The following is a 27,766-nucleotide window of genomic DNA, read 5'->3' on the forward strand; positions in this document are numbered from 1 at the left end:
TGAACAAGACGCTGCGATGAGAGCCCTACCTCAAGCTTCTTCAGAGCTTTCAATCAATCTGACATGCCTATTTCAGATTGCAACAACGTTCATCGCCTCCACTTTCTGCATCATGATTTTCTCCCCTGCTTCGTCTAAAATCTACAATAAGAAGATATAGTGGTGGAATACAAGCACAAGAAACAGGGGTAGCCATTTGTCGCAACGGTGATGAAGCACAACTATGACTATCTCTGGTTAATTTTCCGACCAACTATAAATCTAACATCACATACAGTTTTAACTCTGTACCTACCAATTTCATCAAGCATCTAATGTTACTTCAGGCAAGGGGCCTTCCAACACAGGCCTCTCCGAGAACCAGACAGATTACACTATCACCACAAAACAACACAAGCTAGGCTAGCTCTTTTCCTTCCCCCCAACAAAGTATCTACATGGCACAGACAGAGATTAAGCTGTGCTTATTCTTTCTTTTCCTCTTCTTTTCTTTTTTTGAGGGAAATGGGGGGTCACCATGAGATTCCAGTCACAGCAGCGCAGGCTGCGTTCCGGCGGCACGGTGAAACTCTGATGACGACTTGGGAACGACAAGTTAAAGTCAGGATGTACATGATGGTGAATTATTTGGTAGATTAACCCTCTGCTATTGCCGCACCGGGTGTGCACGATGTATCGGCATCTTTCTCTTGGCTTGACATGTCTTTGGTACACAATGGTCAACTATGTCTTGCGTCAGCTGGAGAGTGGCGGGAAATCGCCGTTGTCCTTAAGATGATATGGCCCACCATTCCTGCAAATTGTACACTACGCAATTACCGATTGTGAATGATTCAATGCTGAAAGCATGCATGTGAACTGAGCATACAAGTTAAAGGTGAATGCGGCAACAGACAAGACAGAAGAGAAATGCATGAATGCCATATACCAATCAGAAGCCTACAGGGGATGGCACATGTTAAACTGCCCAGTCTTAACCATACTAGTGGGATAATCAGTAATCAACATGACAGACAACAAGGTTTGCTAGTGCTAATTAGGAGTATCCCAAAGGAAAGACATAACAGACAGAAGCGATGAAGATTAAAGTAACATAAGAGTGTGGACGGGTTCGGCCATGCTAATTAGGAGTATCCCAAAGGAAAGACATAACAGACAAGATAGAAGTGATGAAGATTAATGTGGACGGTCCTTTTAGTGAAGTACGGAAAATAGGGAGCAGTGGTTTTTAGTAATGTGGGAGAGCAAGGGCAGACCACCAGATATAGTAAGTAGCATAATATAGTGATCTGGATAATGACCATATTAATATATTTTGCAGAAGCTCTGGCCTAACACTAAAAATATGTTGAAGAAAGTGTGTATCAAAAGATAATAATCCAGCTGCAACATCTAAAGATAAAGGCTATCAGCTAGGTGGCCCTCCTATGAAAGAGACGGTGTTAATACTTTTGACGACTAAAGTAATGCATCATACGTACCTCATCCGATTAGAACCCTTTCCGGGATTTAATGCTGAAGACACAGGGCTTACAGGTGCAGAAGGTTGACTGTTGGCGGCAGAACTAGATTTGTTAGGATGGTCTTGAGAAGTACCCTTAACTTCCAAAGGCAATGCCCCCAAAGTCCCAAATTCAAGTTTATTGTCTTGTGGGTGAATAAAACCATTGCGATGAATACCATCCCTTGGAGCCCGGGGGGATGGAGATGATAATGGTATATTCAACGGGGAGGGAATTCCATGATCACTTGCACCAGGAATGTAAATCTGCAATGGCGGCACTGGCACTTGCCTCCATTCCTCCGACAGCACCATATCTGCAGGCATATCCATTCTGGGATAGCGGTGAGCCCTGTGATAGTGATTTGGATGAAAACTATGTCTTCCTCTTTCCCCTCGTCCAGCGGGTGGCCTGTCCTTGCACAAAGTCTGCAATATCCAAAAAGACAGACAAACTCAGGGAAAACACAAGACGGACAAGCCGAAACAACACAAATGCGCATTAACCTTGCAAAAGTAACCTAATTCTGCAACAGAAACATATTAGTAGGATTATTTTCCAGCCTCATGTACAGAAGGTACAGTGACTCCAATAAGGAAATTATTCAAGTACACAGGAAAAGTAGTAATGGTTCATCTCAGCATCTCCATATGGATAAACGTGAAATAAAATGAATATGTAGGGAAATGCCAATATGATAACTACACACACAGCACAACCCTGTTCTAACACCCCCCCTCAAACTCAAGGGGGATCTTGGACACCGAGTTTGGACAGGAAAAAGCTGTGTTGGGACCGTGTCTGAGCTTTCGTCAGAAAATCAGCAAGCTGAAGCTCCGAGGGCACATACTGAGGGGCCACAATTCTGTCTTGCACCTGAGAACGAGTGTAGGAGGCATCAACACCGATGTGCTTGGTGAGCTCATGCTTAACAGGATCACGGGCAATGCTGAGTGCCCCAGTGCTGTCGGAGAGCAGAGGGGTCGGTGTAGCAGTGGAAACACCAAAATCCTGAAGAAGCCATCGTAGCCAAGTAATTTCTGCAGTCACGGACGCCATAGCTCGCAGCTCAGCCTCAGCACTGGAGCGAGATACAGCATTCTGCTTCTTGGTCTTCCAGGCAATCAGGGAGGAGCCAAGAAAAACACAATAGGCAGAGAGAGAGCGGCGATCAGTGGGATCGCTGGCCCAGGTAGCATCACAGTAGGCCTGAAGCTGAAGAGAGCTGGAGCGAGGGAAGAATAAGCGACGAGTCACGGTACCACGAAGGTAACGAAGAACACGAAGAAGGTGACTGTAGTGAAGTTGAGTGGGAGCAGAGACAAACTGACTTAGAATGTGCACAGCATAAGAAATGTCAGGACGAGTGATGCCTAGATAGACAAGGCTCCCAACAAGATGGCGGTAGCGTGTGGGATCTGCAAGGGGTTCACCCTCACCAGGACGAAGATGGAGACCAAACTCCATAGGAGTGTCAACCGTGCGCTGATCTGTGAGGCAGGCACGAGTGAGAAGATCTTGGATGTACTTCTCTTGAGAGAGATAAATACCCTCAGGGGAAGAAATGATCTCAAGTCCAAGAAAGTAGCGAAGAGAACCCAAATCAGTCATCAAGAATTGCTCATGTAGACGTTTCTTCACAAAATCAATGAATTGGTGGTCAGCCCATGTAATAATCATGTCATCAACATAGAGTAGTAAAAGGGTGCGACCGCGAGGAGAAGTGTGAATAAACAGAGCAGGATCATGAACACTAGCAGAGAACCCGATCCTTGTGATGACGGCGGAGAAACGCTCAAACCAGGTACGAGGAGCTTGTTTCAGCCCGTAAAGAGCGCGCCGAAGGCGACAGACAGTGCCATCAGAGACAGTATAGCCAGGAGGCAGCTGCATATAGACCACTTCCCGCAGCTCACCATTCAAGAAGGCATTCTTGACATCTAATTGAGAGATGGACCACTGCCGAACAGTAGCAACAGCCAAAAGAGTGCGAACAGTGGTCATGTGAGCAACAGGAGCAAAAGTCTCATCATAGTCACGACCATACTCCTGCTGGAAGCCACGCGCAACAAGACGAGCTTTGTAGCGCACGAGAGAACCATCTGAATGTGTCTTAACCTTGTAGACCCATTTGCAAGTGATGGGTCTAACGCCTGTAGGCAGGGGTACAAGGTCCCAAGTGCCTGTGCGCTCAAGAGCATGAATTTCCTCTGCCATAGCATGCTGCCATTCAGAATGAGCAGCAGCCTCACGATACGTAGACGGCTCAACAAGAGTGGTAGCAGCAGCAACATAGTACGCAGGAGGCTGGAGAGTGTGGCGATCACGCAGATTATACCGAGGAGCAGGAGGGGTAGGTGGTTCTGAAGGAATGGGACCCAACAGGGAAGGAGTGGAAGTGGAAGTGGGCGCATCCGAGGGAGAAGGGTGCCGAGCACGACGGGAGTAGACAAAAGGAAGCGGAGAGAGAGGGGAAGTGGAAGGTGGCGCATCAGAGGGAGAAGGGTGTTGAGCACGACGAGAGTAGGTAAAAGGAAAAGGAGAGAGAGTGGATGGCTCAACCCGAGTAGGAGAGTCAGGAATAGAAACCTCATCCTGTGTAAGCTGAAGCTCATGAGCAGACACAAGTGAAAGGCTAGGAGTGGACCTACCAGGTGACGATAAAGGTGAAGAATCAGGTAGAGTCAAAAAAGAGAGAGGCTCGACTAACGACTCGTTGTGGCAGTAGAAGAATGACGAGGGTAGAAGGAGCGAGACTCATCAAAAGTGACATCTTTGGAGATTCTCAGTCTTCGAGCAATAGGGTCCCAGCAACGGTAACCTTTGTGCTCCAAACTGTAGCCAAGGAAAACACATTCAACAGACTGAGCAGTCAATTTGGTGCATTCATGAGGGTGGAGAAGAACAAAACAGGCACAACCAAACAGGCGTAGACCACTATAATCAGCTGGACCATCACCTAGATGATCAACTGGTATCCCTCCCTGAAGAGCAACAGAAGGCTGAATATTAATGAGATAAACAGCGGTAGAGACAGCCTCAGCCCAAAAGTGCGGGGGAACAGCAGAAGATAAAAGAAGAGCCCGAGCAGTCTCAAGGACGTGACGATGTTTGCGTTCAGCCACCCCATTTTGAGCGTGTGCACCAGGACAGGAATACTGAGGAAGGGTACCCTGTTCAGCAAGGAAACCACGAAGCGCACGAGGTAAGTACTCGCCAGCCGAATCAGCACGAAAAACTCGAACAGAGGAATCATACTGAGTGCGAACCATGGTAGCAAACGACTTGTAAATTTGAAGCACTTGACTACGAGATGACATAAAGTAGATCCAAGTGTGGCGAGAAAAATCATCAATGAAAATTATATAATATTTGTGACCCCCTTTCGAAACAAAGGGGGCAGGACCCCATACATCAGAGTGAACAAGTTCAAAAGGTCGTTGAGAAACAGAATTACTAGAGGGATATGGAAGTTGTATCTGCTTGCCAAGCTTACAACCCATACAAGTTAGTGAACTATCACCAGATACAGACCCTAGAACACCACTCCTAACCAAAGAAGACAAGCGGGAGCCACAAATGTGCCCAATCGATGATGCCACTAAGCGAAGGATGTGGTGGAGGTGGCAGCTGAAGCAAAAGGGGTGGTGATGTCCGACTGGCTAGAGGACGCAGCGGAAGGAAGGCGCAGCCAATCGAGCTCCCAAAGGCGCTGAGAGTCATGGCGCCGAGGACCGATCCCAACCAGAGTCCCCGTACGACGATCCTGAACACAACAAGAGTCAGAATCCAGAATAACACGACAACCCAAGTCAGTAAGTTGACCAGCAGATAGAAGTTGCATAGTCAGTTTAGGAACATGAGAAACGGCAGGGACATGAAAAGAAGACGAAGACGTGGAAAGAGTCCCTCTTGCGGCAACAGAAAGAGAAGTGCCATCTGCAGTCTGAACTGTAAGAGGAGAAGGCACGGAATTGACAGCACAAAGATGATCTCTGTGTGGTGTCATGTGGAAGGAGGCCCCAGAATCAAGAATCCAGGGCAAAGATGTACCTGACGAAGAGTGCGGTGGTGGACCAGACGTTTGACCAGCAGAACCAGCAGAACCTGAGGATGGTGCAGAAGCAGTAAGGCGGCGCAGCAAGGTGAGCATCTCCTGGTGAACCTTCTCAAGGGAGCCCTCACGAGAATTAGAGGAGCCTCCCGAGTCCTTTTGAGGACGGCCACCACGACGACCCTGTTTCCTCCTCTTGATGCACTCCATGATCATGTGACCATCCTGCTTGCAGTAGTTGCAGAAAGCACTAGTGGAGGTTGCTGCCACCTGTGTAGAAGAGGGCACACCAGGCAGCGGTGGTGGAACGCGGGCAGCCAGGACTGCTGAAGAGGATGGCAATAAGCCCGTGCTCCGTAGGCGCACCTCCTCAGATCGCACCTCAGCAAGGGCCTCCAGAGTAGAGAGCCGAGGATGGCGTGCCAATAGCTGAGCACGACTCTGCTCGAACTCCGACCGGAGGCGAGTGAGGAAGTCGTAGAGGCGACGAACCTCCAGCTTAGCTTGTTGCCGCACACAACACTGACATCTGCGACAAACATCAGCTCCCAGAGAGTCCAATTGGCGCCACACCGCCGACATCTCCTTGTAGAAATCATCCACAGTAGCATCTCCCTGTTGTAGTTGTTGCTCTTGACGAACAACAGAGAGATACATGGCATCCCCTGTAGACTCATAGCGATGGCGAAGGTGCTCCCACATCTGATATGCAGTGGTAAGGGCCACCACATCCATGGTGAGATCAACATCCATGCTGTTCACCAAGATAGAAGAGGCTCGAGCATCATCATTTGTCCATTGCTTGTATAAGTGGAGTTGATTCTGATACTCTTCAGTGGCCTCTTCAAAAGCATCTAGCATCTCACGTTGCTTGGTTTCATCGGCATCAACAGGGAAGGCCAACTCAGCTGGAGGAGTGTGCAGCAGGGGACAAGGCAGAGCACCAGAGAGGTGCACCAGAGAGGTGCTCCCAGACCAGCTGGCCCCTCATGTGCAGCTTCATGTGCTGCACCCAGTCCCTGTAGTTCTGTCCGTTGAAGATAACAGGACATCGTGGGACTGGGACAGCACCGGTGGTGGTGGAGGGCGCCATTGCAGCAGAGCAGCAACAGCAGCTCGTTGAAGACCAGCAGCAGCAGGAGGCACAGCTTGATGGCAGCAGCAGACCAGGAGGAGAAGAGCAGCAGCAGTCGCACTTTGAAGAGCAGCAGCAGCAGCTCGTTGAAGAAGAGCAGCAGCAGCAGCAGAGAAGAGGAGCAGCAGCAGCAGCAGCTCGTTGAAGAGCAGCAGCAGCACGTTGAGGCGGCGGCGCCGGCCGGGAAGGACGGCGGCAGCAGCGGCCTGGAACGGCGGCGGCCTGGACCAGCAGGCGGCAGCAGCTACCAGGAAGAAGAGGGGAGAGGCTCGATGAAGAGAGGAGCGGCGGCCGGCGGCGGCCGCGGCGGCGGCGGCGGCGACCAGAGGCGGCGGCGGCGGCTGGGGAACCTAACCCTAGCTCTTATACCATGTTATGAAGTGAGCCTATATTCCATCGGGCCAACAGGCCAGCACATATACATGAAGGGAAATAAGCAAAGAAGCCCCTATACAATATGATAACTACACACACAGCACAACCCTGTTCTAACAGTTGTGAATTTCAATGTGACTTCAAGTTGTATATAAGCATAATAATGTACAAAAAGGGAACATACTGGGTCAGGAAAGTAGGTGCCTGTTCCACGAGCTCGCATAGTATCATCCGGTTGATAAAATGGCCTTACAACGAAATAGCCAGATGGATAAGAACCAGGGGATATTCCACTTGTGCCAGCATACCCATAACCATTTTTTCTGCTATGGCCATTTGGTGAGCGATTGTTCTGATATTGTGCAGGTGGTGGAGCAGGCATTTGATAGTAAACTTGATTAACCGGGTAATCATGGTTCACTGGGTAATCTTGTTGGCACCCTTGTGCATAGGAAAGATTATACAAATTTGTTCCGTGATCTCCAGCGAGATCTGATAAAATGTCATTGATTGCACCTCCATCACCACCTACCTCTTTAACATGTGCCCCATTGCTATCTGAGTTTTTAGATGGTGGTAAGCAGTTATCCACTGGATGTGAATTCTCATTGCGATACTTAGTTCCTGGGTATCCTTTCGATGTCATCCCATGGTGTGCCAAGTTTATATCATGATTGACACCAACCTTTCCATTTCCTGGCTCATACAAGAGATGTGGTGCATAGAGAGCTTTCCCAGGTGACAAGGTTTCACTAGTTGATGGTGCAGTCTCACAGAAGTCACTGTTATTCCTCGTACTAATAGAACTTGTTACAGGATTTGAAACAGACTTCATTTCCCCATGCTCAGCCATAGGATTTTGTTCTTTTTCCTTCAGAGACCCATGGTTATTGACATCTGAAATACTGATGCTGTTGAACTGATCAGATACATCACCAAAAGAATTACGGTCTAAAGGTGAACAACCCTTGTTGTCTCTTTCAACATTGAAGTCCAGTGCAATGTCCTGCACATCTGGCCTTACCATAGTGTGATTTCGCTTCAATGTGTTCCTAAAAAACTGATTCACTTCAGGCACAGCAGAATTGATAGGCACTTGAAGGATCTTCCCAAGCTTCCGGGCACCAAGATCAAATGCACTGCGTATCCGGTAAAAGTTACCTGCGCATCACAGTGATATTAGGCCAGCAAATTAAAAAGATCTGCTATAAGCATCTTGGACAATAAACAGCTTAATGCACAAAAGTAACTGTGCAGCATACCATAATGCTTGTGGGTTGGATTCAAACCACAATTATCCATGCAACATAATATAAATCAATGCCATCAGTATCCAAGTTCTAGCTTATTATGCAGTGCAAGTGAGCACAGTGGTACTGCTTGGTTAAGTAGCTGAAAGTTTGCTTCTGTGCTGAACTGAAATAAATCTCTTGGCCCGATGAGAAACAAAGCAGGGACAAGCAGCAGCAAGAATGTAGCAAAAGCAAGACAGACCAAATAACACTAGTTGCAGTTAGTGGTAAAATTTAAAACAATCAAGTTTAGAGAAGGTAGATACAAAAACCCAAATTTAGACAAGCAAACATCAACAGTAAAGCTATGAAATGTGGGAAGCCAAATGCAACCACCCATTATGTGAGCTGGTGGTGAGATGATTATGCCCAAAAGCTGACCTGAGCTACATGTAATGCAAGTATTCAAATTTGACAAAAAAGAAGTCAACCGACATTCTTCCCCTGAGAGGCAGTGCTACTCACGAGACCAAAATGAATTCATAAACAATGTAAGTTGAGAACTATCAAGTTTAAGCATCAAGTCATTCTAAGTTGACTAAAGTTGCATGGCACAATTTCAAGCGCACTTTTCCTCTGTACAAACAAATTTCATGATGAAGCAGAGAAGAAACCTTTGCTGACACTACGCCCAAGATTGTTGTTCTGCTTCAGTGGATCCACTATGTTGAGAAATTTTCTTGAGAACAGTCGAGTATTTCTCTCAAAGTTCCTAGGGGGGACAGTAAACCTTTGTGCACATTCTTTGAGAAACTCCTCCCGCTTAAGGAAATCAACATCATGAGTGTCTGGTGCTTCGGCTGCGCAAGAAAAACTATGTGATGACCAATGATGACAACAAAATTTCAACCAAACGAACAGATCAGACTGCATTCACTTACAAACTAGCTCAGGTAAGGAAGACAATGGTACAGGACCATACAAGCTTATACCCTTGTTGTCCCAGTCAAATTTGCTATAATAGTCCAGAAATCTATAGAGGACCTGCAGCAGAGGAAACAGTTATGTCACCCATGGGGTGGGAATTTGTGTATCCTAGGTCAGCAGCAATTTTACAAACGTGGAATACAAATTTAAGTCAGAACTTACAGCTAATGGACCATCCAAAGACTTGTGGAAAAGATGGAAAATATATAGCACCAATATCTCCAAGGCGTAGGTAGAAATTAAACCATGGTGGGCACCGAGAATGCGGCTTTCATAATAACACCAGGCTTTTATCAGCATTATGCTTTTCTTGAAAAGGTATTTTTTTCCAAATCTTTCATCAACCTGTAAAACATGATGGTTATAAACATGCATGCCAATGAGCAGGCTGACTTAAAAATTTATAATTCATCAGTTATTTTAGATAATACTAAAAAACAAGATAGAGTAAGATACAGAAGTGTAAAAGAAAGTGGATTCATCAGATAATACATGAGTCCCTAATTCCGAATCAAGAGATTTGTTGTGGAGTATGTCAATTGAGTAAAGTAATAGTAATATTAAGAACTAGATCATCTAACCCCATTGAATAAAGGGCAACCTGGTGCATGTAGCTCCCGCTTGCGCAGGGTCCAGGGAAGGGTCCGACCACTTTGGGTCTATAGTACGCAGCCTTTCCCTACATTTCTGTAAGAGGCTGTTTCCAGGACTTGAACCCATGACCTCATGGTCACAAGGCAGCAGCTTTACCACTGCGCCAAGGCTCCCCTTCATCTAACCCCATTGAATGAAAAAAACAAAAATCAATTTTCAGGGAAATTTTTTAATAAGAGGAAAACCTTTCACCCTAAGCCCCACTCCCTCTGTAAAGAAATATAAGAGTGTTCTTTAGTGATCTAAACGCTCTTATATTTCTTTACAGAGGGAGTGCCACAAAAGGAAGAGAAAGATTTTTTTTATTGCATCAAATATCAGATAGAAGATAGATCTGTGCATCAAAGGAAAAAAACACAATCGACGACATGTTTCAGCTTTTGAGATGTTACCTGCTCAAGAAAACAAAGCGTACAGAGTCCACCAATCTGATTGAACGAAATGTCTACAACAATATTTTGGACAAGGCATTTGACCAGCTTCACCTGCCATCGGGAAGACTTGTCATTTGAAACATTTGGACGATAAATACAGAATTTTTATGTGACAGCATGTCCACCACTGCACAATCCCTAGCAGTTCAATACAAAAAGTGACCTTCCACAATGATCTATGATATCCATGTACACAGGGAGAACAAAGAAAAAATGCAGTCAACTACTGGACAATACACTTGAATGCAGTCAACTACTTATTTTATCATTGGCAGTATGCCACTAACATTGGGATATTCACATGTGTTATTGATACCGTACACAAAGATGGATTATTTATTCTATTGTCACTAGTCCCATGTATGGTAAGACAGAAATGTTTCCATGACACTGAAAGGTAGCTGGATAAATTAAATATAAATGTACACTGCCTGACATTGTATAGAGTAAATAAAAAATAAGCATATGTCGGAAGTCATAGCAGCAACTTAGAAGTGTATGAATTAGGTCTAATCGGTAATATTGAAAAAACACAGTCGAAGCGGCAAACCTCAGCGTGGATATACTGGACATCCTTCACTTCAAACTCAGCACCTTTCCTCAGTTCTTCTGATTCCAGAACAGCGCGAACCTCATTTGCTAGGTTTTCATCAGAGCTTGTGGAACCAAATGCAGTCAAGTCGATATCTCCATCAGGAAGATATGTTTTCAGTGGAACAGATCCAAATGGAAACACCTATGTTTTCCACACAGAAAATAAGAGGTTAATTGTATACTTCACATTCTGTCCAATTATTAAAAATAAGATGCACCAGTCTCGGCAGGGGAATAAAATCTCAAACAATAATTATTTTCCCATTTTTGTACATGACGAAATCTGAGATTTCCAGGTTATCTATGAACCTCTTGAAGAACTCTTCATAGAACAACTGAGGAAGTTGTACATGTGAGAATGAGGAAGTTGTACTGCACAACCTCCTCGTCATCGACGCTAATAGTGAAGCGTAGACAGCACAAACATCGGTGTCACAGAGATGACTCAAACACGTGCCAGAAGTGCCAATATTACTTGCATGTTTGTCATGTGAGAATGAGATATCATCTAGTAAAAGCACTCGAGCATGCATGACACAAATAAGGAACCCTTCCAATCTACCGATTCTCACTAAAACCAAAATAAGCATACACGTGCCATTCATCTCAAGTTATGGCAACCACTCACCAGACCTCATGTGTTTCACATTAACAATAATCCAAAAACGACATATACCTAATAGGCAACATATATGCAAATATCACGTTACTCAAATCCATAAGTATACCGATGAAGTCAGGACATGAAATTTCTTGCACGTGCAAATATAAAATAAGGGCACCAAAAGACCATGAGAGCCACATCATGAGAACGGTCACTAATTTACATACGTATACAACCAACTGGCCACCCCAAGGTCAACAAAGTCGATGTTGTTCGATGCAGTGCCCAGACACGCGTCATTCATCAATTCACTCACATAAATAGATCACCATTAAACCATGCAACGTGAGAAACTAGAATGCATGCCCACTAATGTCATAAAAACATTTGGGCCCAACTAAAGCATGATAAATCTAGCTCTCCAGCACCATAAGAGCAGGATCTCTAATATACCAACTTGCAGGGGCGGAGCTATGTTGGGGCCAACCCAGGCCATGGCCCGCCCAACTTTTTGCAATTTACACTGGATATAACCTTGTATGCTGCTTATTAGCTTATAGGTGACTTTAATTACTACTGATGGCCCGTCCTAGTATTAGGTTCAAGCTCCGCTAGTGCCAACTTGTGCATCAGCTTGGTGGCATCACCAGCGCTGGCGTTAAAAAACATATTTTAGCCATTAGCGCATCACAGTAGAGTTAAACAAAAACTCAAGCATAGTAACTATGAAACGGGCAGCAGCACTTCACAATTGCACCTAGCAGGTTATCCAGACAACATTTCCATGCCCTAAAGGATGAATCAGAACAAGCGTGAGGAATCCTCCTAAAACATCCCAAGACATCTACATAGACATGACCCGGAGACTACGTCACATATAACTACAAGCGTATGGCACACATGTCCTTGACGCACAAAGGAAAGTCGGGGAGTTTGGCGGCACCCATGTCCTTGATGCAGAAAGGAAAGTCGGGGAGTTTGGCGGCATCACTAGTGATAGCATGATATAGCATAAAAAAAAGTAGGGCATTATGGTAGAGCCAAACAGAACGGGAAGCATAGTAAGTATGAAATGAGCAGCAGCACTGCCCAATTGCACCTAGCAGATTATCCAGACAATATTTCCATCACCTAGAGGTTGAATCCGAACAACTGAGCGGAATCCTCGTAAAACCATCCTAAGACAGCTACATAGACATGATCTGGAGAACGTCAGAGACAACTAACAAGGGTACAGCGCCGTGCCCATGCCCTTGATGCGCAAAGGAAGACGGAGCTTCTAAGCAAACGATAGAGCAAGGCAAGCATAATGGTTAGAGAATCGGAGCATGCGGAAAAAGAAGGGAGTAGCTGGTTACCTCGCAGCCGACGCTGCACCTGATGAGGCGCTGGACGTAGTGCACGACGGCGGCGCGGCGGTCCTCGGAGGAGACAGACGGCTGGATCCGGCCCACGACGGCGGCCGCGGCATCCTCGAAGGGCCGCCAGGCGTGGGCGGAGATCGAGGACGGGTCCGGGTTGGCCGCCGCCGCCGCATGGTCGGGCTCCTGCACGAGCACCACGGCGCACTCGTGGATGTCGACCATGGGCGCCGGAGCTCGCTTGCTGGCTCCCCCGAAGCCCCCGCAACCGCGACTCCTCGCCCGTAGACGAGGCGCGGAGCAACCGGCCGACGGGGGCGAGCCGGGCCGAGAGAGGCGACGCCGGATAACGGCGAGTCCCCCGGAGGAGCGCGCGGCGGGGGCGGGACGATCGGCGAGGGCGGAGGGGAGGGGTCCCGATCTGGGCGCGCCGGGCCGGCGGCGAGGGGACGGGAGGGGATAGGGACAGCGGGATTAGCGGAAAAAGGGAAGACGGAGAAGAAATGGATTTTTAATACGTGACGGGAGGAAAAAGGGTCAGGTTTTTCTCCCTCCCTCGCCCCCGCCCGCGGCTCGTCGCCTCTCCTCCCTGCTGCTCCCGCGCGTGAAGAGAGAGAGAAGGGGAGACGGGGAGGCGAGCGATGACGACGATGACGTGTTCTCCGCGTGCGAGGCTCGATCGGCACGCACGCACGCACGCACGCAGCAGTAGCGGAGGAAGGACCGAAGGAGGAGGGGGAAAGGGGAAGACGAAGAAGAGAGGAGGAGGAGGCGACTTGAAGCCAAGATTTCCTTTTCGTCCTTCTTTTTCTTTTCTTTTCCTCCTTTTTTCCGGTTGCCGGAGAAAAGATCTCTCCCTTTCCTTGTCCTGCTCCCAGTTCTTGATCGGCGGCGTCGCTCAGTTTGCTGCTAATGCTAATGGAGGCCGCGCCGTTGGGTCTTCTTTGCCTTTGGATTGCGTCGTCGGTAAACTCCGGAGACAGTTGGGGGATGTGCGACCGTCGACCCACGGAGGAAGACTTTCAGGCCCCCCCGTGTTGGTGGAAGCTGCGTCGCTTCAAACCCATGCACCGAAATAGAATGCACTCACAACTCCATCTACTATATCCAAATAGAAGCTCCTCACTATTTAATTTCTCTTGACATGCAGCCTACCCACATCAGCAACAACATGCAACCAATTATCTTAGTACATCTGCCACGTCAGCCTTCCACTGTTCCCGTGTGTCAAAACTCTAATTAAGGGAGCACCGCCACTTCCTCCTATAAAAGTTCCATTCTTGCTGCTGTACCTCCTCACAACGATGTACTCAACCATCTTTTGGTTGCAGACTGCAGTCCCTGCTCGAGCCAATTGCCTAATCCTCAGTTGTAGCCGACGCCGTCAACCATTGCCACAATGATCGCCTGAAGAACCATTAGATAGAGGCTTCGTTCTTTCACAACCTGCTAAACTCCGAGGCAAGCAGTATCCTAACTCTTCTCAAATTGCTCTCCTTTACCCGATAATCCTTATCTACAGGTCAACTTACTATTAACATCTTCAACACTATTTTTTGTTGCCAGGTGTTTCCATGGAATGTTGTAGATGGTTCTTGGGTGAAAGAACGATTTCTTGGGTGTCAGCCGGAGTGTTGGTGTGTGCCGGAATGGGGAAAAAGTAGAATTATTGGGTGCTTCGATTGGCATGTCTTCCCTGGCGTGCGCATATGGAGGCCAGATTGTCTTGGTCTCTCGGAGATGGATTTTTTTACGGTTGTGAAATAATTGATTGAGCAAGCTCCTTCTTGGTCACCCTGTTACCCGATTATCTGTATACTAAGACAAGCCTGATGATGTTCAGTTCATACCATATTTGTGCTATCAGAAGGAAACATGACATACTTGCTCATGAACTAGCGGCGCCATCAACTACTGATTCCTACGGTCCCTTCGAGACTACATGATCTGCTGACTAAAGATTGTAACAACCCAAAAGAGTAGTTGTTTTGCACTTTTGTCTCAAAAAAAGTCGCATATAGTTATTTATTTACTGTATACTCCTTCTGTTTCCAAATATAAGTCTTTTTAGAGATTTCAACAAAAAACTGCATACGGAGCAAAATGAGTGAATCTACACTATAAAATATGTATATACACGTTCGTATGTTGTAGTCCATTTGAAACCTCTAAAAAGACTTATATTTAGGAACGGATGGAGTAACATTCAGAGATGTACGCTTCATGTATGTGTGCCTTCCATTTAATATGGTTGCATAGGGAAAACAGGACCAGAGTAAAATTCTGCTACTGTATCTTGTGGTTGGCGTGTGGGGTCATATGGTGCATCCATTATTCGTATGCTCACATTCAGTTTATCTCTGCATGCATGAATTTGTATACACAAGGATGAAGTAAGATGATTAAGAAGGGGAAAATGCATTTCGTTCAGAACCATCAGACTGCAATAGGTGTTTCCATGTAGCTCTTTTGAAGTACTTCCTTCATTCCTAAATATAAGTCTTTGTATAGATTTCACACTATAGACTACATACGGAGCAAAATAAGTGAATCTACACTCTAAAATATATATATATACATCTGTATGTAGTTTGTAGTGGAATCTCTAAAAAGACTTACATTTAGGAACAGAGGGAGTACTATTGATTAAATGCCACTGTTTTTTACAGATATTAAATGCATTTCATTCAAAACTTCATACTGCAATAGATGTTACCATGCATTCGCCGAGAGCTTAAGACTGCAGCAGTAGTACTACTGATTAAGTGTCATTGTTTATGCCTTCTGTAGGTGTCATAGGCAGATAATTTAAGATAGATATGTGCCTGTGTGCCACATTGAATAACATTCAGATAACCTCAGGGAGAGCCTACTTTAGGAGTTTTGTCTCCTGCTTCCAGATTGTTGCTTGAAGATGTGCCCAACAGACAACAGTAATACAACAATGCATAACAGTTCTATAATACCATTTTCGCCAACGATTTAGACAGTATTTGGATGGTTAATCACTTTACATCAATACAACTAAACTCCAAATTTTGTCTTACTTGGTAAGAATTATTTTGTTTAAATACATACATCGGCAACTTATAACATTACTTCCGCCAAACTTCTCTACACAACACCTTTGCGACCAAGTTTAATACTAATGTTTAGAAGCATTATTTGTAGCATACACTCCCGCGGCAACGCGTGGGGCATCACCTAGTTATCATAGTAATAGCCACCGATTGGCCATGGTTTTATGATTTTCTAGTGTTCTGCGGACCCGCGGCCAACGACTCTAGATTTTTCTACGGACAGTTTGTTACTATGTAGCAGCGGTGGATAGAGCGTGCGGGGTGCGGCATTTAGGTGTTATTAGTTCTCGAGGTAAATGATACGTTAGGCAAGTAGCCAGTTCATGTGGTAAAAATGGTGGGCGGTAAGTTGCCGCCCACCGACATGGCTATTAATATTGCCATGCAGACGTGCTCTACATACGTGCTTGCTCTTGAGGAAAAAACATGCTTTATACAACGAAAATGATAACTGACTAACGTCAGATGTTTGATGACTCCCAGCAAACACTCTGCGAGCTGTTGGGTGTTCCGCATGAATCTCCCTGTGCGGTGGCTAGATGACTCAGCTGGAGCGAACTGTTCACTCATTCGTTTTGTCGTGGATGTTTCTCGCAACCCCAACCACATGAACACGTCATTGACTAGGTGAGGGGTGGCAAGACACATACACTTCGCGACTACGTCGTCGTCTTCCTCCCCTTCCCATTTCTCACCCTAGTCGTCGCCCCTCTCCGCTCAAGCTTCGGCCGCCACTACCTTCTTCGCCGAGCTCTGGTCACCACCACCATTAATTAACCCGTATGCGGGCGGCTACGAACTACAGATGCTATCGGACCACAGGAGGAGATCACAGCGGCCGGACCAAGCCTGCGTCTACACGGCTCTAGGTTGTCTCCCCCGCTGCCTCATCCTCCATATGGGGGCGTCCCGACGGTCCCTGCTAATGATCCTCCATCACCCCCGTCATCGCACATGCCCTCTGGCTATGTAGCTCTCCATCGCCGACGGCATCGACTTTTGCGGCACAATGGTGGTCAAGCGGCGGGTGGCGGCCGCAGCAATGGGCGTCGGGTTGGGTGGTCCGGCTGGTGAGTCTGTCGCGGTTGCTACCTACTACCTCTCCTCCTTGGCGGCCACAAAGAAGATATGGCGCAGCACACCCCTGTTGTCCACCCACTATTAATTCGTGGTCGTGCGAGCAGTGGCGCTGCTCCACCGAGATGTGCATCGATTGACCCACGGAGGAAGTCTTTCAAGCCCCCTGTTGGTGAAGTTGCATTGCTTCAAACCCATGTACCAAAATAGAATGCACTAACAACTTCATTTTTATAGTAATAGCCATCGATTAGCTATGGTTTTATGGTTTTCTAGTATCCCGCGGACTCATGGCCAATGGCTATAGATTCATATGCACATTTTGTAGGTATGTAGCAGTGGGCAGAGCGCATGAAGTGCGGCATGGGTGTTAGTTCTCGAGGCAAATGATACATTGAGTAGCCAGATCAAAAATGGTGGGTGGTAAGTTGCCGCCAACCGACATGACAATTAATATTGTCATGCAGACATGCTCTATATACATGCTATGTCCCGGCATACCCTTGAGATAAAACATGCTCTATATAAAGCCTTTTTTGTCAGTCTCATGGTTTCTTTATATATGTACATATGGTACATATGACTGGCAACCGATGACTCGGTTCGTTCGCGCTTCAACAATACACATGCTATTTTTGTCTTACATACAGTGTTTCTACATAATGTCGTTATTCTGGATGCTTTCAGATAAAATGTTGAGAATAATCACCCTTTTGGTGGTTTTGGAGTTTTTTGTTGTTTTGTGAGCCATTTGAATTGTGTGAAGTAGTCTATGACTGTATGCTTTGAATTTTGATGCACAAACAGGTTTTACTTTGATTTAGTGCTGACTTGTACTCATTTTCTAATAATACACTCATTGAAAAAAAAATATGGTCGGCATTTCTTTAAAGAAAACTTCTGATTTAATCATCAATTGTCAAGGTACTACACGAGACACTAGAAGTACATGTTACATCCACGTCCGTAGACAACCTAACCACGAGTAAGCAAGCCGAAGGCCCGCTGTAGTCATCGCCCCTCCCTCACTGGAGCTGGACAAACCTTGCTGTAGTACACAGTCGGGATGTCATTGTGCTAAGACACCATAGGAACAGCTGACCACAACAGCAACCATCGCCCATTAGGAGAAGCTTAAATTGAAAGTATCTAACCTGCAACACATAGACGTGAATGAACAAAGACCGGATCCAAGCAGATTCACCGAAGACAAACGTCGGCGGAATCTCGTGAGATCCGTCGGAGACACACCTCCGCGTGCCTTCCAACGAGGCTGGACGCACCGTCGGGACGAGGGTTGGGTGGGGAGGATATTATTCCATCTTCAAGGAGTTGTCGCCTCCTCGCCTTCCTGAGCAGGACACGAACTCTAAACGGACACAAAATGACACCTAAAAACTTAGTTGGACCTCCTGCCAGCAAGGGATGCGGCATTATATACCTTGCTAAATTCTAGTTCTAACTGGTTTCTAGGCTTCTAGCAAACTAGTGGGGATCTTCTCTATGTTCTTTTTTATGAAAAACTATTGTGTTTGGGTTGGTTAAGGCATCTCCAACGCCGATCGACGGTATCCAAGACTAGGGGTGTTAACCACGTCGGCCCAATTATGGTGGGTCGGGTAGAGGACCCTTGGATCATCAACAAATGGGCCAAGACTGCCATGCCTTGAGGCATGCTAAAGACAGAGTCCTTCGAAGACTTGGCGCATACTCCAAGACACATTTGAATATTCGGCATGTTTATCCTTAGATGTAACCGACCTACATGTAACCCTAGATACCCCCAGCCCCTATATAAGCCAAGGGGTTTAGAGCACAGGTAGAGAATTAGACATTTACATACGATCTCGAGGTAGATCGTCATGTACTTTGTATTCCAACACAGTCAATACAACAAAAGCCGCACGTCGGATCTTACCTCTTCGAGAGGGCCCAAACTTGGGTAAACATCGTCTCCCTTATTCATCATGTTACCATCTAGCTAAGATCACTAGCTCGGGACCCCCTACCCGAGATCTATCAAACTTAACTCCGACATTAGTGTCCCATGCAGGTTTCGTTGTGTGGTCAAGACAAATCGATGGCTCATCTTTTAATCAACGACAGCACTGGTCGTGGGAAGACCTTCTTCCCCAGATAGCTCTTTGTGTTCAACAGTGTTGCGCTTTATGCCGATGCGGCTGACCACCTCGGCCTGATTAAGAAATTCGCTCCAGGCGAGACCATCAGGTTGGGTGATACCTCCTTTTAGTGATTCGGTAATGGAACAGAAAAGTATCTCACACCTTTTTCCCCGGAGGTGACCCTGTATTATCGAACCCACGAGAGAAAGATTCCCTTGAGACAATGGTCTCTAGCAAGCTTGTGTTAAAGGATCAATTCCAGCTTTTGACCAGATCAATCAAGCAAACGATGATTCAAACACTAATAAAAATAAGTACGAGGTCCTAATGCTTAATTACAACCATGTATTTGTGTTGGGATAGACATGATCTTAATTTATGCGCTGGAAGTCACGCATCAAGATGTGCTTGTTACAAACCGAAGTGGGGGATGTGTCCAAATAACATCTTGACCGACACGAGTCCTGCATCAAGAATCAATTGTCCTACCGCAGGCCCTGTCTGTCGCGTGGGTTGCCTCGATAATTAAGATTATGAAATCAGACAAGAGATTTGGGCGTTTAATGACTACACCTCATGAATACCCAAGGATTGGATTAGTGTTACCTTACTAAACCTTCTGTCACTAGTGTTCAGAATAACACTTCACGTTCTCCTTGCACTTAGCCTCATCATTGCTTGATCTCCATGATCCGGGGTACCTGCAGGGATGAAGATTGCAGACAAGACAAGAGACATCTACGGAACAAAATTATTTCACACATATTGGATGTTAATTCAAAGCTCTTCCATTGATCCCCACAACAACTATAGAGGGTTGCAAGGCCTATGCCTCAACCCATACCTTACGGAACTACTAGTTGGAAATATGCCCTAGAGGCAATAATATTTTGTATTATTATATTTTCATATTTATAATTATGGAGTTTATATTCTATGATATAACTGCTATGATCCTGGAATATGTGATTCAGTGGAAAACTCATATGCACGTGTAGAATGATAAACGGTTAAATAAAAGGTTCCTAGTCTTGCCTCTAGGACTAGCTCAAGTGTTGTTAGGGATCACGTTTTCCGAATCTTAGGATATCGTTAAGTGTAATGATAGTCCTAAAACAATACTGAGATTATGATGTTGGAAGAACGATCATATTTGAACTGACCCAAACTTGTTTGTTGTGAAATGGATTAATATCGTCTGTATTCAATTGTAATAACACGGAGTATTAATGATACATCTCCATCGTATATACTTTTCCAAACACTTTTGCTCTTGTTTTGGACTCTAATTTGCATGATTTGAATGAAACTAACCCGGACTGGCACGGTTTTCAGCAGAACTACCATGGTGTTGTTTTTGTGTAGAAATAAAAGTTATCATAATTGGATGAAACTTTTTGGAGATTTTTTATGGAATATATAAAAAAATACTAGAGCGAAGATCCATCGGAGGGGGCCCACCAGTTGCCCATAAGGCAACAGGGCGCGACCACCCCCTAGGCGTGCCATGTTACCTTATGGGGCCCACATGGCTCCGCTGACCCTAATCTCAAGCCTAAATTCCTTTTCCCGAGAAAAAATAAGAGAAGAAGTTTCATCGCATTTTATGATAAGAAGCCGCCGCCACATCTTGTTCTTCATCGGGAGAGCGGATCTGGAGTCCGCTCGGGGCTCCGGAGAGGGGGATTCGTCGCCATCATCATCACCAACCCCTTCTCCATCACCAATTTCATGATTCTCACAGCTGGGAGTGAGTAATTCCTTTGTAGGTTTGCTGGATTGGGATGGAGTCGGATGAGATTTGTCATGTAGTCGAATCAATTTGTTAGGGTTTGATCCCTAGTATCCACTATGTTTTGAGATTGATGTTGCTATGACTTTGCTATGTTGAATGCTTGTCACTAGGGCCCGGGTGTCATGATTTCAGATCTAAACCCTTTATGTTTTCATGAATATATTTGAGTTCTTGATCCTATCTTGCAAGTTGCATGCACCTATTAAGTGTTATGATCCGCATACCCCAAGGTGACAATAATTAGGATTCTTTTCGGTGATTACCGTAGTTTGAGGAGTTCATATATTCACCATGTATTAATGCTTTGTTCCGATTCTCTATTAAAAGGAGGCCTTAATATCCCTTAGATTTCCTTATGGACCCGCTGCCATGGGAGGGTAGGAAAAAAGATGTCATGCAAGTTCTTATTATAAGCACGTATGACTATATATGGAATACATGCCTGCATTACATTGATGAATTGGAGCTATTGTGTATCGCTCTAGGTTGTGATTGTTATATGATGAAAGTACAAGTGTTCCCTAGGTAATTTTGGTAATTAATGTCAACATATCTCTTGCTGGACTAATGTTTTTATCTAGTGTATTTCAGACAAGTTCAACAATGGCGTGGAAAGGACAAGAGGATGTGGAACCCCTTCAAGGTGTCAAGGACATGCATTGGCTAAAGCTCAAGACTCTTCATTTTACTTTTAGTGATCCAAGATCACATTGAGTCCATAGGAAAGCCAATACTATTAAAAGGGGATGAGGTGCTCCTTCATGGCTTGCTTGCTCAAAGTGCTTAGCGATATTGCCACAAAGCCCTCAACCACGTTCTCATTCCAAATATGTCCAAAACCCAAAGTCAAACTCGACCCCATCGATTCATCCTATCCGGCACCACCAAGTTCATATGACATAGCCACTGCCAGAAACCCTAACAGTTCGGTCACACCGATACAGATCTCGGTCTCATCGAGATGGCCTTGCAACCTCTCTGTTGCCTGTTGTAGTTATTTCGGTCTCACCAAAATGTGCAACTGGTCCCACCGAGTTTGCTTGACATCTTCTCTATTGCCTCATTGCTTCACTCCGGTCACGCCGAGTTGCTGCAATCAGCGCCATCGAGTTGATGTTTTCCCTAAGCCCTAGCACATCGGTCACACCGAGTTGTTCTAGTCGGTCCCACTGAGATTCCCAACGTTCACATTTTGAACTAAATCGGTCTCACCGAGTTCTTCTATTCGGTCTGACCGAGTTGGGTCAAATGTGTGTAACAGTTGGATTTTGTGTGGATGCTATATATACCCCTCCACCTCCTTCTCCATTTGTGAGAGAGCCATCAGAACGTGCCTACACTTCCAGCATACATTTTCTGAGAGAGAACCACCTACTCAAGTGTTGATATCAAGATATACCAATCCTACCACAAGAATCTTAATTGCTAGCCTTCTCCAAGTTGCTTTCCACTCAAATCATCTTTCCAACATATCCAAATATGTGAGAGAGAGTTGAGTGTTGGGGAGACTATCATTTGAAGCACAAGAGCAAGGAGTTCATCATCAACACATCGTCTATTACCTTTTGGAGAGTGGTGTCTCCTAGATTGGTTAGGTGTCACTTGGGAGCCTCCATCAAGATTGTGGAGTTGAAGCAAGAAGTTTGTAAGGGCAAGGAGATCGCCTACTTCGTGAAGATCTACCCGAGTGAGGCAAGTCCTTCATGAGTGATGGCCGTGATGGGATAGACAAGGTTGCTTCTTCATGGACCCTTCATGGGTGGAGCCCTCCGTGGACTCACGTAGTTGTTACCCCTTCGTGGGTTGAAGTCTCCATCAACGTGGACGTACAATAGCACCACCTATCGGAACCACGCCAAAAATCTCTGTGTCTTCATTGTGTTTGCACACTCCAATCCCATCCCTTTACTTTCTTGCAATTATCATGCTTTACTCTTTCCGCTGCATATACTCTTGCCATGCTTGCTTGAAATATATTGTGAATGCTTAAACTTATGATAAAACTCCACCTCAACTTGAACAACCTAAAAATTGCCACATTTACATGTCGAGGGCTAATCACCCCCCCTCTAGACCCCTCTTCTCGATCCTTTCAATTGGTATCAGAGCATTGGTCTTCATTGCTTTGGTTTAATCACCATTGGAGGAAGATGGATGAGTCTACGATCGGGAGTATTAGACATAGAGTGCCTATGCTTGACGGAGAGTTCTATAATTCTTGGAAGAATGAGATTCTTGAGATTTTCAATGAATATGATTTGAACAAGTATACTAGCCCTTATGCGCCCCCATTGATCCTTTGCATCCAACCCCCAATGAGTATCTTGACATGACCCGCAATCTTAGAACTATTGGTCTTATCATTAGAGGATTGTCTAGAAATTTTCTTGTATGTTTGCCTACATTTGAATGTGCTTATACTATATGGAAATATCTCGAGGAGCGCTTTCCAAACTATTCCTTGAAAAATCTAGATGAGATTCTTCAGAAGTCCATTGCTTTTCATAAAATGGATCCTAGTGATCCTAAATTTGATGATTGTCTAGTTGAGCTCCGTCACCTTATGCGTGCCAAAGGAGACGTTGGAGTCATTAGTAGCATCATCTTGCAAATTATTAGAATTCATAAACATGCACATTGTCATGGTCATAAATCTAATGAATCACTCTCTCTGGGGTATGATCATTTACATGATGATGTTGAGCATTGATATTATGATGAGGATGAAGATAGTGACTTTGACCTTGAAGAGTCGATGAGACACTTTGGTCTCATGGCTAACCTTCGTGGTTACATGGATGGAGCAAAAGAGTGGGTTCTGGATAGTGGATGTACTGATCATAAGACCGGAGACAAGGACATGTTCCATGAGCTTGAAAAGAACGACGACCCTTGCAAGTATGTCATGTTTGGAGATAACTCCAAGGGTAAGGTACTTGGCCTTAGTAAGGTGGCCATTTCCAATGATAGATCTATCCAAAATGTTATGCTCGTTGAATCCCTTGGTTACAATCTACTTTCTGTATCTAGACTAGCTGACTTCGGTTTCAATGTTCTATTTATTGAAGTAGATTGCCAAGTGTTCCGTAGAGATCACCATAACATGGTCTTTACCGGTATTCGTAGAGGTGACCTATACATTGTTGACTTCACTAAGAAAGCTCAACCTTGTACTTGCTTGATTGCTAAATCTTTTAAAGGCTGGTTATGGCATAGAAGGTTAGGTCATGTGGGCATGCGAAATCTTGACAAGCTTATTAAAGGTGATCATATCCTTGGTGTTAAAGATGTTATATTTGACAAGGATAGACTTTGTCGTGCTTGTCAAGCAGGAAAACAAGTTGGCGGAAGTCATCTCGTGAAGAACATCATGACCACGAGAAGACCGATTGAGCTACTTCATATGGATCTTTTCGGTCCCAACGCCTATAAGAGTCTCGGTGGAAACTCGTTCGGATTAGTCATTGTTGACACTTTTCAAGATTTACGTGGGTGTTATTTCTTGATGATAAATCACAGGTCCAAAAGATCTTCAAGAACTTTGCTAGGAAGGCCCAAAACCAATTTGAAGTGAAGATCAAGAAGGTTCGAAATGACAATGGAACGGAGTTCAAGAACACCAATGTGGATGCCTTTCTTGACGAAGAAGGGATTTCACATGAGTTCTCGGCTACGTACACGCCTTAAAAAACGGAGTTGTTGAGAGGAATAACCGGACATTCATTATAATGGTGAGAACGATGCTTGATGAATACAAGATGCGTAAACACTTTTGGGCGGAAGCGGTTGAGACAACTTGTCATGCTACGAATCGACTATATCTTCACAAGCTTCTCGGCAGGATGACATACGAGCTTCTCACTGGTAACAAACCCCAAGTTGGATACTTTCGAGTATTTGGCTCAAAGTGTTACATTCTTGATAAGCATCATCGCTCGAAATTTGCTCCTAAATCTCATGAAGGTTTCCTACTCGGTTATGGCTCAAACTCTCACACTTGCCGTGTCTACAACAATTTCACCCGAAAGGTTGAAGAAATGGTAGATGTGAAGTTTGATGAATCTAACGGCTCACAAGTAGAGAAATTTCCAATTTATGTAGGAGATAAAGATCCTTCAGAAGCAATCCAAGAGTTGTCCATTGGCAAGATTCGCCCTATAGAGGTGAAGGAGAGTACTTCGTCCATTCAAGTGGAAGCTCGACTTCACATCAAGGTGAAGCACAAGTTGACTTGGAGGCATCCACAAGTGGAACACATTAAGACAAAGAAAATGAGAAGTGCAACAAGATGAACCACCTCGACCTCCTTGTCCACCTCCACAAGAGAACAACAACGCCAACAACAATGAAGAAGAGGAAGACAATGAGGAGGATGGTCCACCCAAACCCAAACAAAAGCTCTCACGAGTTAGAGCAAGAGTCACAAGAGACCATCCTGCCGAACAAATCTTCGATGACATTCCAACCGGGAGAATCACTCGCTCTAAAACTCATTTGGCTAACTTTTGTGAACACTACTCATTCATTTCTAGTGTTGAACCTATGAAGGTTGAATATGCTCTTGAGGATCTAGATTGGGTGAATGCTATGCACAAAGAGCTACACAACTTCGAGAGGAATCAAGTGTGGACATTGGTTGAGAAGCCCGGCGACAATCACAATGTCATTGGAACCAAATGGGTGTTTTAGAATAAGCAAGATGAATATGGACAAGTTGTACGCAACAAGGCCCGTCTCGTTGCTCAAAGCTACACTCAAGTCGAAGGTATGGACTATGGTGAGACGTATGCCCCCGTTGCTATACTTGAGTCCATACACATCTTACTTGCTTATGCCAATCACCATGATATTACTTTATACCAAATGGACATTAAAAGTGCTTTTCTTAATGGAGAAATTGAGGAGGAGGAGGTGTATGTACAACCTCCCGGCTTTGTCAATCCTAAGAAACCTAATCATGTCTACAAACTTCACAAAGCTCTTTATGGTCTTAAACAAGCTCCTAGAGCATGGTATAAATGCTTGACCAAGTTTCTTATTGAAAAAGGCTTTGAAATTAGGAAGATTGATTCTACACTTTTACTAAAAGGGTTAATGGTGAACTATTTGTGTGCCAAATTTCTGTGGATGATATCATATTTCGATCTACTAAACCCCTTTTTAGTGAAAAGTTTGGAAGGCTAATGTCGGAGAAGTTTGAGATGCCTATGATGAGTGAACTCAAATTTTTCCTTGGTTTGCAATCAAGCAAACTAAGGAAGGTACCTTTGTCTCTCAAACAAAGTATACCAAGGATCTTTTCAAGAAGTTCAACATGCAAGAAAGCAAAGGTATGAAAACACCAATGTCTACTAGTGGACATCTTGATTTGACTAAGGATGGCAAACCGGTTGACCAAAAGGTTTACCGCTCTATGATCAGTTCATTGTTACATCTATGTGCCTCCCATCCCGATATTATGCTAAGTGTGTGCATGTGTGCACGATATCAAGCAGCCCCTAAAGAATGTCATCTTAAGGCCGTGAAAAGGATAGTAAGATACTTAATTCATACACCAAACTTTGGCATTTGGTATCCTAAGAGGTCATCTTTTCATCTTCTTGGCTACTCCGATTCGGACTATGCCGGTGACAAGGTTGATAGAAAGTACACTTCGGGTAATTGTCGGTTTCTTGATAGATCTCTTGTGTCTTGGTCCTCCAAGAAACAAAACTTGGTATCCTTATCCACTGCCGAAGTGGAATACATTGTCGTTGGATCATGTTGTGCTCAATTACTTTGGATGACCCAAACTCTTAAGGATTATGGGATACATGTGAAACATGTTCCATTTCTTTGTGACAATGAAAGTGCTATTAATATTGCTCACAATCTCATGCAACATTCTCGAACTAAGCATATTGAAGTTTATCATCATTTCATTCAAGATCATGTTGCTAAAGGAGACATTGATCTTAAGCATGTTCGTACCGATAAGCAATTGGTGGATATATTCACCAAACCGCTTGATGAGAAAGTGTTTTGCCATTTGAGAGGTGAATTGAATATCATCGATGCCTCAAACTTGGAGTAGAAACTCCATTTGGATACATGCAAGGCATGAGCATTTTTATGACAAATCCTTGATATTTCTCTTATGATGATGATCATATGTCTTGGATCTATATTCGTACCCTTGCATGCTATCGAACCCTTGTAGGTACTTGGATGAGCCCAAATCTATGAGATTGCAAGCCACTCACATTTTTAGCAATCTGTACATCACCAAGTCCCTATGACGTGGTTGTTGAACACAAGGAAGCATGGACTCACTCAACATATCCTTTGACTATTTCAATATATCAAATTTCAATTGGTATCAAGTTTCATGATTGTATTTTGGATACACAAGTGATCTTCCTTGCAAGACTAACCCATGTAGGAAGATGAACTCAAACTACTAGGGTGCTCCAAACTCTTGATGGACAACATCAACCTTGAGCATCCAAAACAAGTTCGACTACATGATCAAGATCAACGCCACAACCCAAGGTATGTCATTCATCTTAGAGAAGGTTTGATCCAAGTCATGAGCTAAAGCAACTCAACAAGGTGTGAATACATCAAAAGGCTTAAACGAAAAATGATAACCCCATTTTGAGCTTAAACGATGAGTATGACCTACGATCAAGTGCTCTCACTTTACTCCTCAGTCAATATACTCTTACATAGGTGACACTGTCACCGACCCTTTCTAGATGAAGTTCTCTATTGTTCTTT

The 27,766-nt window shown here is 44.8% G+C and overlaps 1 protein-coding gene across 1 annotated transcript; it reads right to left on the minus strand.

Annotated features, from left to right (window-relative positions):
* Positions 1-211: 211 nt before the first annotated feature.
* On the minus strand, positions 212-13,705 carry LOC119295490. Its single transcript, XM_037573923.1, has 9 exons — positions 12,930-13,705; positions 10,924-11,109; positions 10,332-10,424; positions 9,448-9,630; positions 9,240-9,342; positions 8,973-9,158; positions 7,251-8,227; positions 1,482-1,930; positions 212-793 (listed from the first exon to the last, which is right to left on the minus strand). The coding sequence occupies exons 1-9, from the start codon at positions 13,155-13,157 to the stop codon at positions 736-738; spliced, it is 2,463 nt and encodes an 820-aa protein (XP_037429820.1). The 5' UTR covers positions 13,158-13,705; the 3' UTR covers positions 212-735.
* Positions 13,706-27,766: the final 14,061 nt, after the last annotated feature.

The sequence above is a fragment of the Triticum dicoccoides genome, chromosome 4B (genome assembly GCF_002162155.2).
Source record: "Triticum dicoccoides isolate Atlit2015 ecotype Zavitan chromosome 4B, WEW_v2.0, whole genome shotgun sequence".
Taxonomy (NCBI): Eukaryota; Viridiplantae; Streptophyta; class Magnoliopsida; order Poales; family Poaceae; genus Triticum; species Triticum dicoccoides.

Excerpts from the sequence above, each read along its gene's own strand:
- LOC119295490 (XM_037573923.1), bottom strand. The coding sequence starts at position 13,157 with ATGGTCGACATCCACGAGTGCGCCGTGGTGCTCGTGCAGGAGCCCGAC. Across the intron at positions 9,343-9,447 it reads CTTTGGATGGTCCATTAGCT|GTCCTCTATAGATTTCTGGA; the intron begins GTAAGTTCTGAC and ends CCTCTGCTGCAG. Across the intron at positions 8,228-8,972 it reads TGGGCGTAGTGTCAGCAAAG|GTAACTTTTACCGGATACGC; the intron begins GTTTCTTCTCTG and ends TGTGATGCGCAG.